This window comes from Natrix helvetica (genome assembly GCF_964273705.1).
Source record: "Natrix helvetica genome assembly, chromosome: Z".
Lineage (NCBI taxonomy): Eukaryota > Metazoa > Chordata > Lepidosauria > Squamata > Natricidae > Natrix > Natrix helvetica.
The window spans coordinates 122,519,297-122,531,867 of NC_138554.1; the positions used below are offsets into that span (position 1 = coordinate 122,519,297).

Genomic DNA, 12,571 nt, shown 5'->3' on the forward strand with positions numbered 1-12,571 from the left:
AGATGGGAGCGGGGCCAATCATAGATGGTATTTGCTGGTTCCCCGAACTACTCAAAAGTTCTGTTACTGGTTGGCCAGAACCGGTAAGAACCGGCTGAATACCACCTCTGGAAATACCCATGCCCCCCTTCCATCTCCCACCTGGAGGGAGAGCAACTGTTAGTAGATCCAGCATCCCTACCTCAATAAAATCTTCCAACATTGCTCCATCTGAAGCTCTTTTATAAATTTATGAGGGAAAATCAACAACCCACCAAGATTTTTTTTATTTAAAAACCTAAAACTAAAACAATCAAGGTGATGAATAATCAGTGGTGTTTTTTTGGAATGTATTTTTTTTCTCTTGAAAAAGTTGGATGAAAAGATAACCATACAAATGCAAATCTGTGGAAATGATTGGCAATAAATAGTGCATTTCATTTTTTTTCTAGGCTAGATTTGTTGAATTTTCTTGTTATTTATTTGTTAGGAGTCAGAACTAAGTAATTTTGGTTTGCCACACCAAAGTGGAAATATGTTTACTTCTTGCCATTAACTGGTTTTTAACTGCTCAGGCTGTGTTGAGGTCTCAAAAGCTGGACATTTGAGAGTCACATTGTGGACTAAAAGTTGAAGAATGAAAGATTTCCTCTGTCTTTCTTCCACATGCTGATAACTACTCAAAAAAGTTTGTAAGCTTTATTGCAGACAGCTAATCTCAAAGGAAACATTGGATATGAATGTTCTTATTGATGACTAATGATGCATTATTCCTATATGTCAGTTAGGTATTTCCTATGGAAAACAATAAAAACACGAATATTCGCCCATTTTTTTAAACTACTGGAAGTTTTCAACACTACATTAGTATTCTAAGAAATGTGAGTTTTTGCTTTGTACCTATTGTCTTTAGATGAATTTGGATCACAGTTAAAGAGGAAAGTGAAAGTTCTAATTAAACACTGCAAGACAAAAAATATTCTGTTAATTAAGCCTATGAATTCTGATCAGACTCTTAAAAACAAAGACCTGGTGCTTTAGCAGCATTACTTTGATTCAGCTCTACAGTAATTACGCAAATAGTTTTTTATTGCCATAAATGATTAAAAGAAAGTTTTGCATTTTCAGTTATAAAAAAAAATAGAAGGAGAGGGATGCAAGTTGTTTGGGTAAGTCTCCCTCACCTCTCACATGCCTCACTCACATGCATCCTATAACCTCTTTCCCAGCCTCCTAGTGCTCACACACATACACAAATGTGCTCATTCCATGCCTTATTTCCCCTGCTTCCTTTCATTTATATGCACCAAGTCTCCTCATTATCTGAGCTATCTGAACTTGCTCCATATCACTGCATTCCCCACTTGCAACTCATGTATGACCTAGTCTGGGTCTCCCAGAACTTCATCAATACCCCTCTGGCACTTCCACCCTTGGAAAATTTATTTGGAAAATTTATATTGCCGCCTACTCACTCCTGGCGAGTGAAGGCGGCTTACAGGAAGTAAAAATAGAATATAAAAGAAACAACAACAAAAATAACAACAACCCTTCACACATCCAGCAACAACACACACTAATACCAGCCATTTAATGGGCTCCATCCCACTCTGGGTTCCCCAAACCCACTGACAGAACCATGTCTTGAAGACCTTCTGAAAGAGTGTCAGATTAGGAGTTAGTCTAATTTTTAGAAATATGTTTTTCCAGACGGAGGGACCCACCACAGAAAAATCTCTTCTTCTGGATCCTGCCAGATGTACCTCCTTAGGGGATAGGAACCTCAAGATTCCTTGCCTAATCCACTCTAGTGAGTCGTATTGTTGTGGCCTGTTGGCACCAGGCAGCCAAATCAAATGAGGAGGAGGTGTGGGAGTCAGGGTCAAGGCAACCTCAGAGCTCTAAGGGGGGAAGAGGGGACGGAGCTGGCAGAAAGACAGAGGCAGAGCCTGGGCCGTCTGTCAGCCCCAGATGGAGAGTCAACAGTCCTCATGCCTGTTGGTGGCTGATAAGGAAGAGGAAGAACAGCTAGGTCCAGTGCCTGTCATGCAGATGTGCAGAAGGCAGAGGAGAGGAGAGCAGTGGAAATCTATGGGTTGATCCTTGGGAAGGAAGAGCCACCGCTGCTAGTATAGCCCAATCCTATCTCTGGGCATAAAAGGCAGGGAGCAGAGATGAATAGGTATGGCAGACAACTATTCATCTTCCTGCCAGACAGTCTTGTTAGCCTGTGGTGAAAGAGAAACTTTTGGTTGGGCCTGTTGGCACTCCTAATAAAGGAATCATTGCTTCAACTATAGAGGGTTTGTCGTGTTTGGGGAGCTGGGTCAGAACACGGATGGATGTGATCGGAAGAGACGACCTTCAGATAACCTGATCCCAAGCCATTAAGAGCTTTAAAAGTGACAACCAGCACCTTGAATGGTACCTGGAAGCAAATTGGCAACCAATGCACCTCTCGCAGGAAGGTGACAGAAATGCACTGAGGTGTGCACAAAATCATGCAGGACAGATTGTAGAAACTACCATATTTTTCAGAGTAGAAGACATACCTTTTCCCCTCAAAAAAGAGAGTGAAAATCTAGGTGCATCTTATACACTGAAAACAGCATTTTTTTGCCTCCTGAAAACCCGTCCCCTTTGCAAAAATGGCTGTGCATAGCCTTTAGGAGGCTGGGGAGAGCAGAAATGAGCGAAAAACAAGCCCTCAGCAGCACTTTAAAAGCCTCCTAAATGCTATGCATGCCCTTTTTTTTTTTTGACAAAAAACGGGCCGTTTTTGGGAGGTCTGCAGAGTGCAAAAACTTTTTTAAAAAAAATTTGGTAAGTGATATGATCCCATGATGTCACGTAAAGTACTCTTCAGAAGTTTCGTTATGATACATTGTGAGCTACCATTTTTAGGTGAAATCAAGCCAACTGTGGTGCTTTGTGGTGCTTTGTTTTAGAACTCCCTCCAGCTTTCTCCTACAGATCTTGCATTACAGGAGACTGAGAAAACTCTTCAGTGATGGACACTCTAGGAAAAAAAATAGTTCCATCCAAAATGTTTCTAGATGGCTTTAGCAAGCACTTTGGGACTTTTCACAGACCGCAACTTTGCTAGTTTTCTAAAACTGCCAAAGCTTTTTCTCGGCTGGACATTTTCTGTGAACTGTGGGACAAGCCTATAGCATATGTTGAGGTTCTTTAATTTAGAATGTTTGGGTTCATGACCCATTTTTTTCCATGATGCAGAATGAATCCTATAATATTACCAAAGTGGCTCGGGTAAGAAAATGTTTTTGAAAGGTGTGGCAGAAAAGGCAGAAATAAGTTTTTTCTCAAAGCAATGACCCACATTAACTTAAGGCAAAGTGCATAGTTTCATTAAGAAAAATGCATTGTCTTTTTGCCTTGACAAAGCTAACCACATCTCTCAGAGTGCAAATGTTTTTGCCAAGCTGAATGTAGGTTACTTTGCACCACCTTAATAACTACTTCTTGACTTTTTCTTTCACTTCTGATGAATAGGGCTCTAGTTTTCCATTTCATGCTTCACTTTTAAATTTACAAAAGCAGCTCCTCTTTGGTGCTACTTCTGGGTCATGGACCCAAGTCTAATATTCTAGTATTTTTTTAAAAAAAGTATATACAATTTCAACTTTGGTCTAATTTTGTGAAAAGCATAGGTCACAAGTAAAATGTTCAGTTGTGTATCCATATCCTAAGCAACTCTTGAGTATCATTCATCACCAAGCCTGTTTCATCAGACCATTTCACTTTAAGTGCCTGTTAAACTAATATTGACTCTTCCCATTAAAACAAAATCTGATATTTGTGCCTAGAAGACTGAAAAAAAATCCAGGAAGGAAAAGAATGGGTCTTCTTGACCTTTTCTTTATTTTCCCTCTATACCTTTGAGAATTAGTTTATTTGTGATATAAACCTAATAGGCGATGGAAAGAGTGAAGACATTCAGACACAGAATCTATATTTTCTATAGATTTCCCCCCCTATTGTTTTTAAAAAGAAAAAAATCCCACAACATTCTGGAAAATTTTGTTATCCTTGAAAATCTGCAAAAAAATTTGAATACATTTTATAAACATGGTTTGATTTTTCTTACCTGTATCCATTCTCTAGTAGAATCAACTTCAGGCGTCCATCCATTTTCAGGATAATTTAGACGGGACCTTTCAGATGACCACTGGGGGTTATATTGGGAAGAGGCAGTAATCTGGTCAGAATGAATTTCACCAGATTCCATGCCAAGTGGTTCCATGCACTGGAAGTCTGAGCAAAAAACAGCATTGATATTCTTATTGCATCCTTTTTAGAAAGGAATACTTAAGTATTATTATGTTGCTTCATAAATAAGAAACTGCTGCAATATAAAGATAGTTCTGATTTGAAGCTTTTAGGATTATGCTAGACAATCCATGACTTGCTGGGAGATCATTTCAGAGACATTACCTTACTTAAACGGAGAAACAGAATGACTATAAGAGTGGAAAAGTGGAAGTAGGAGCAACTTTCAACTTCCTGCTTGCTTCTCCATTGACTTTCCTTGTGGAAAGCAGGCAGATTGTCATTGGCAATGACAATCATATGACCGTGGCTGATTGTGGTGGTAGTAGTACAGCTGTGGAGTCATGCTGAAGAAACTACAATTTTGCCAAATTTCAATCCCACAGGAGCAATGGATCCGGAATAAAATAGCCTATTTAAGGTATGCCAATTTGCCTTGAATAATTGTCTGAATATAATTAGTCTTCACTGTAATTTAAATCATGTGTGAAAATTTATTAGAAAAGATGAAATTGGATCTGGTTGGTCAGCAAGTTTCCCCATTGAAAGAAATATTTTTATAAAGCCAAAGAGAAAAATTATAACTCATTATACCAGGATTTTATATAGATAAGAGCTCCTACTTTGAAAATGGAAAATGTATTTTAGATATTGTCTGCTGCAATTGTATTGTGCAATTAAGAGCTCTGAAACTTAAAGTGGAGTCTCCTATAAAGCTGATTCATATCAAGAGCCCTCAAGCTTATTAACTCAAGGATTATCTCCATAAAACAGAGAATAAACAATTTTTAAACATTATTTTGCTTAGAAAACAAATCAAGCGAATGATGGGGGAGGAGGTGCAGATCACTTGGCAATAGATGGGATTCATAATTCTTAAAAGACAACAGACCACTTGTCCTTGTTAAGAGATTCCCAAATGTTGAAGTAGAATAACTTTCGTTCAGAGTGGTAATTAGAGGTACTTGGTGCTCTCTGAACTTAGCTGTTTTCTTGGAGACATTTCAGGATGTAACTAGTTTGGATAATTAAATGTCTACAAGAAAACAACCAAGGCTCCTCATTCCAACTCTGACCTACAAATATTCTCCTTTATTAAGAGTAGTAATTTCTAGTCTTGCTATGGAGGGATTCCTTCTATAGCGAGGTTGTTTCTTTCCTGGACATTGACAGTTATTTCTAAATTTAGGTCCCCCCACTCCTCTTTTTTCCTGATCATTCCTCCCTTTTTTTCTGACTCTGACCTTTAGCTGTAATCTTGAAATTACTCAGAGCCAAGTTCTCCTACACGGAGAATGAAAATAGTCAGAAATGCTGTTGCCCTCTGAAACTCAGCTTTTTGTTGTTATTTTAATATTATTTATGGCTTCGTGTTTTTAGTTGCATTGTCTTCAGCTGGGCTACGAATGGAATGATATTTTGATAGCTTTTACTTTCTGAAGATATTTAATTTTAATTGTTACTAAATAAGAGAGTAGCATCTCTATACCAATTCTATCTACTTATTGTACACCTATCTACCTTATCTTCATATTTAATGAAGTCTTTAAATGGTCATATTTGTTTCAGATTTAAGGTGAAAAGTGGTCTGTGCTTACATAAATAATACATATTCTTATTTTTATTCATGAAAACTGGAAAAAAACAGGCTTGTGAGAAATTTATATATTACAAAAGCTCTTGTGTCTGTTGATTGTATAACCTCCATTGGATGAAATTGTGCATCATAGTGCGATAGTTATTGAATCAACGTACCTCAAATGGACTAACTTACAGAATGTATACAAAATATGTGACTTATGATTCCCCTAGAATTGAAATTTTGCAAAGTTGTTACTCTTCAGAGCTGTAGCGATTATCTGCAGTCATGTGATTGATACTTTCAAAACTCCTTGCAAGCTTTCTACTAGGAAAGTCTAGGGAAAGCTAGCAGGAAATGAGAAGTTTCTCCCATTCCCATTGTTTTTTTCTCTCCCCCCATCCTCCATTCATGGTCATTCGGTTTCTCTGTTTAGGTAGAAAATATCTCTGAAGTAATGACCCAATGGGTTATGAGCAGTATAGGTTTAGCTAATGCTTAAAAATTAGTTAAGTGGTGGAGCAAATTACTCGTATCAGAATGCTCAAGCCTCCAACTTAATGCCTAACATACCCTCATATTCCTATATTCATATTCTATAAATAAAACAAAAATAAATGAGCTGATCTCACTGATATTCCTCCTCAGTGTTTTGCAGCAATGAGATGCCAAATACAGGTTGCAATATACTTGAAGAATAAACCATATACATAAATAATTAGAATTTATGAAGTCTTGGACAATTGATATCTAGGTTGGATTTCATTGTTTAAATTTAATGTTCTTAGTTTCAACAAAGGTAGGGGAATTCTATAACTTAATGACTTTTTACAGGAACTTATAGGAGTGGATATGTCTCTTGACACTGAAAATGAGAGGAGTTGTGCACGCAAAAGGACACAGGTCTTATTTAGCTATGGTTTCCATGTGTTTCATACAGCACTTAGCAGGAGAGAAGATACCGAGAACATTTTATGCAGCACTCTGAAGGATGACTAAAACACTCACCTGCTGGAACATTGTTGTGAACCACGGTATAGTTTGCAGAGAAACCTTCTTTTGCTATTGCACTGTCGGTATAGAAAACCATAGAGAGAATGCCAGTTGATGAGAGGACACGACCAGGAGTGTTTTGTCCACAGTACCGCCCAATGTGAGGACCAACTGAAAGGAAGATAGTAATATATGTATGAAAAGAAGAAAAGAGTTGAATGAATCTTTCCAACTACAAATGGTTAAATCTTTCTAACAACAAAAGTGTGCATTAGTAGAAGTTTCTCAAGAGATTATAGGAAGACAAACCTATAAGAGAGGAAGTAGAAATTATCCTCCAGTGTTTGTATCTTATTAATCTGAAAACAATCTATTGTTCAGCTCTGCAATAAAAGTATTGCTCTCACAATATTCTGATTACAGATATTTGAAAAATATGTTTAGATATCTTTAATAAAATAAATTTGTTTTTTATACACTGGACTACATACTTTTTTGAATTTTGTGATGTATTCTTAGAGAAGTAAGAAAAAATACATCAAAGTTACATCTTAAAATAAAATACAACAAGTATAATTATGGAAGTACATAAATATTATTTTCTTAAGTTTTTAAATTAAACATTATACATTTATGACAAATATGACAAAATGGAGTTATGAATGAACATGGAGTAAAAGACATTACAAACAAAATTAGACTAATCCATCTAACTATAATTCAATTAATAATGCAAGATATAGGAATAAACAACATATATTTCAAAATAATGTATTTTAGTTTGATGTCATAAGTTGTAAGATAGATGATTATAAATATGAAGAACATTTTTCAGGACAAACATAAGAACAAACAAAAGATTTTGGCTTTCACAAGCAGGTCTAGGAGATAAAACACTTTAAATGAAAAGCTAAAAAGAAGGAAAGTCAAATTCAAATAAAACAAACAAACAGTATCTTATCTTTTAGAATTAAACCAAGCAATACAGAAAAAAGAGAAATACACAGAACAATAATTTCTTAAAGAGAATTTTCATTGTGTAGATTAGAATAGTTTTTTTACTTGATTATTCTTACTATCTCACCAATAAAAGAAAGAAAACAATGTACACAATCTGATTCCATGATGAAACACATAAAAGGAAATATAGTGATAAAACTCATATCTGGTAATACAAGTAGTTCAACAATCAGGCAAATGCATCTCTTTTCCAGGAGGGTACCTCGATTTGTTTGATGCATTAGATTTTATGTTTAATTGCCTTAATTATAAACTTAGCAGTTCTGCTTACAATAGATTCATTGGAGTCCAGGAGGAAATAAGAAAATCTGTGATTGAAATTCTAATTGGCTTCACCATGTCCAACATTTTTTTATTCTTTTAACAATAAAAGTTTTTCAAAAAATTTAAAAAAAAGAAATTCCAATTGGCTGTTTTTCCAATAGGGATGGTAAGTATCTATGCCTTACTAATGGGGCATGTAATTGACAGTTGAACATAAGCAATATTTTTGATGGCTGGGGTATTGCATATGCATATCCTCTCCATGATATGCCAAGTGGTAGAAATACATGGAGTACAGCAACTCAAATCTTGCTCCAGAATAGGTCCTCCTTAAAAATCACAATGTATATATTAAAAATGTTGTATTTAGATGATACCAAACATACACAGTTAGATGAGGTTTTGGTCAACTTAGTTTACTTTGGATTCAATGGAATTATAGTACAGTAGTCATCATTTCTTTTTCATAGTGACTTTATCCGGAACCCCAACCAATAATTATGAATAATTTAACTCTACAGATAACCCTGGTTTAATGACCATTCACTTAGCAAAGTTATGATTGATCTTGTCAGAGCTACTTACAACCTGGTTCTGGAACTGACTGCCACCCCCACCCCCGTAGACACATAACTCAGAATATATATATTCTATTCTGAATTAGCATTCCCTGGAATTCTGGGAGTTGAAATTCACACATCTTAAACTTGTCAAGTTGAAAAACACTGCTCTATCCCTGTTCATGCTTTGTAGCTTCAAGCTTTCCTCCTTTGCTCATATTATTGCCACCAAAGAAATAATTCACATTCAGTATGAAATATTTCCTTTCCATTACGATAATAGTCTTAGAGGTATTCACTGAAGATATATGCCAGTGAACTAGCCTTTGGAAGCTAAGAACAACAAATCTTTTGCTAGTTAAAACCTATAACAGGATTGGCTAAAGCTCCTAAGCCTAAGAGCCTCTCACCACAATTTCCATATGGCTGGGAGCCAAACACTACACAGATTCTGTTCCTTCCCCATCATCATTTCTCCACTCTCAAGAATTAAATCAATATACTTGCCCCTTCCTTTTCACTCAACAGCTTTATCCATAAAGCCTTATTTCCCTTCACAACTTCCCTTCAAACTCTCCAGAAACCTTCCCAAAATAACCTTTTATGTTTCCTCCTTCTTGCGATCCACTATCTGTTTTCATTGTTTTTTATCCTCAGGTCTCTTTCACTTTGAGGAACCCTTAGAAATTTTCACAAATTTTATCAAGTGCAACCTTCTACTGCTTTCTATTCTAACGGCAATATTTTGTGAAAGTAACAAAGAGTTGTGTAGTTCCCTGTGTAGTAAGTAAACTAACAAAAATAAAATATGCCTCTATTAACAATTCCAGGTCCCATTCCTATTTCTATACAATGTTGTTTTTTATTTGTAACAATTCACCTACCTTGAATAAATGCAAAATTATGTTATAAAGCTTATACACCTTTTCAATATGAAAAATGTCTAGGTTGATTTTTTTTACTCCAATACTAATTCATGAGTTTTTAACATTTTATAGTTAGATAAATTGCAATAGAGGGACCCAGTGGCTCATTGGCTAAGACACTGAGCTTGTCGATCAGAAAAGTCAGCAGTTTAGTGGTTTGAATCCCTAGCACCATGTAACGGAGTGATTACTTGTCCTAGCTTCTGCCAAAATAGGGACCACTTTGGTGGGAAGGTAACAGCACTGCGCATGCCTTCAGTATTTAGTCATGCTGGCCACATGACCACAGAGACATCTTTGGACAATGCTGGCTTTTTAGCTTTGAAACAGAGCTGACCACCATCCCTAGAGTCCGGAATGTGCAAGGGGAACCGTTACCTTTAAGTTGCAATAATTATGAACAAACTGTCCAGTACCATAAGCCATCACTTTTTACTGTTTTCAAATATATTTATTAAATTCAAAATGGCAGTTGCAAATCACAGTCAACATGTTACTTGAAATGAGTGAATGCAATTCTGCCCATTTATTATTAATTGGGGAACCGTGAACCTTTGACTCCGGAAGACAACATGGACAAATCTCTGCAATTTTCTTGATAACAGTTTTGGAAATGATTTGCCATTGTCTTTTTTTGCCCTCCCCCAGCTCCATAGGATTTCTTTGAGTCTTCAGGATGGTGAAAACAGCCTCTCCAGGCTCCAGAGGCCCTTTGGAGACCAGAAACGGGTCCATTTCTGGCCTTCCTGAACTTCTGGTAGGCCCATTTTTCGCCCTCCCTGAGCCCCCTGCACTCATCTGCATCCAAAACGGGCCATGTGGGGACACCTGAGAGGGGAGGGGTGGGCGGGGCTAGCCAGGAGTGGGATTTGGGGGTCCTCTGAACGACACAGACTTTTAGCTAGAGGGTCTTCCAAACCCCTCAAACCCCCAGCAGCCCTGCTTTAATCACTACACAAAATGGATTTGCTGTGTAATAGCTATGAATTAAAAAAGTTGGCCAAAAGGCAACATATTATAAAATCTGAAGAGAAATCAGAAAAAGAAACTTGGTCAAAGAGAAAGAAATTTTGGACAACTTGTTTTATTTTTGCCAGCTGAATAGCACTTAATAATAATAATAATAATAATAATAATAATAATAATAATAATAATAATAATAATAATAATAATAATAATAATAATAATAATAATAATAATAATAAATTTGGATTTATTAGCCGCTCCCTTTCCAAGTAGGACTCGGGGCGGCGTACAATGGAGCATAAAACATAAAAAATATATAACACCACCAAACGTACATACATACACAACACACATACATACACGGAGGAGGAAACAAATTATATCAATAGACAGTTAAAAATCAGCTTTAAAATACCCCAATTGTAAAAACCCAAAAAATTAATATTTAAGGACAATTTAAAAAACAGTTTGGAGGAATGGGAAAATTACGATTGCGATTGAGCCAGGCCGGATAATTGAAAGAGGTGGGTCTTCAGCTGTACACGGAAGGAGCGGAGATCGGAAGTAATCCTGATGTCGCGGGGGAGGTCATTCCACAGGGCTGGGCCCATCACAGAGAAGGCTCTGCTCCTGGGTGTCGCCCCCCGACACTGTTTGGCGGACGGCACCCGGAGAAGTCCCTCTCTGTGTGCGCGAATTGGTCGTAGGGATGTGTGGGGCAGGATGCGATCCTGCATATAACTAGGCCCTGTGCCATGGAGCGCTTTAAAGATCATAATCAAAACCTTGAAACGCACTCGGTAGACCACAGGCAGCCAGTGCAGCTCGCGCAGGAGAGGTGTTACAGGGGAGTATCTAGTCCTCCCCATAATCACCCGCGCGGCCGCGTTCTGGACCAACTGTAGTCTCCGAGTGCATCTCAAGGGAAGCCCCATGTAGAGAGCATTGCAGTAATCCAGGCGAGACGTCACTAGCGCATGGGTGACTGTGCGTAGGGCATCCCGGTCCAATAAGGGGCGCAATTGGCGCATCAGGCGGACCTGATGGAACGCCCCCCTTGCCACGGCTGTTACATGGTTGTCCATGGACAGCCGGGCATCCAGGAGGACGCCCAAATTGCGCACCTGTTCCATGGGGGCTAGTTGGACGCCCCCGATGGCCAGAGATGGAAGCACCTGGTTGAACCGGGAGGCCGGAAGCCACAGCCACTCCGTCTTGGAAGGGTTGAGTTTTAGTCGGTTGCCATCCATCCAGACCCGTACGGCCTCCAGACACCGGGACATCATTTCGACGGCCTCATTGGGGTGGTTCGGAGTGGAAATGTATAGCTGAGTGTCATCAGCATACAGATGATATCCCACTCCAAAACCACGGATGATCTCGCCCAGCGGTTTCATATATGTGTTGAACAGGAGAGGCGAGAGCACCGATCCCTGTGGCACTCCACATGTGAGTGGCCTCCGGGTCGAACTCTGCTCCCCTGTCAACACACGTTGCGTCCGACCAGAGAGGTAGGAGCCAAACCACCATAAAACGGTGCCCCTGACTCCCAGCCCCTCTAGCCGGTGCAACAGGATACCATGGTCGATGGTATCGAACGCCGCCGAGAGATCTAATAGGACCAGGATAGAGGAACAACCCCTATCTCTGGCCCTCCAGAGATCATCAACCAATGCGACCAAGGCCGTCTCCGTGCTGTGCCCGGGTCGGAAGCCGGACTGGCGCGGGTCTAGATAATCATTTTCCTCCAGGTGACGTGGGAACTGCTGTGCTACCACACTCTCTACAACCTTCGCTAAAAAAGGAAGGTTGGAGACTGGACGATAATTGACTAGGTCCGTTGGGTCCAGGGAAGGCTTCTTGAGCAGGGGCCTCACCACCGCCTCTTTCAAGGCGGCCGGTAGAGACCCCTCACCCAACGAGGCGTTCACCAGGCCCAGGAGCCAGTCGCGCGTAACCTCCCAGGATGCCAGTACAAGCCAGGAGGGACACGG

The 12,571-nt window shown here is 38.9% G+C and overlaps 1 protein-coding gene across 6 annotated transcripts in view; it reads right to left on the reverse strand.

Moving 5' to 3' along the window:
- Window positions 1–12,571, reverse strand: part of NRP1 (neuropilin 1) — a 181,148-nt gene that overhangs the window by 80,866 nt on the left and 87,711 nt on the right. For all 6 annotated transcript variants that reach the window (XM_081933761.1, XM_081933763.1, XM_081933765.1 and 3 more), the window contains 2 exons: window positions 6,857–7,012; window positions 4,088–4,254 (listed from right to left, as the gene is read on the reverse strand). In XM_081933761.1, the coding sequence (XP_081789887.1) occupies window positions 4,088–4,254; window positions 6,857–7,012 (323 nt within the window). The remainder of the gene's footprint in view (window positions 1–4,087; window positions 4,255–6,856; window positions 7,013–12,571) is intronic.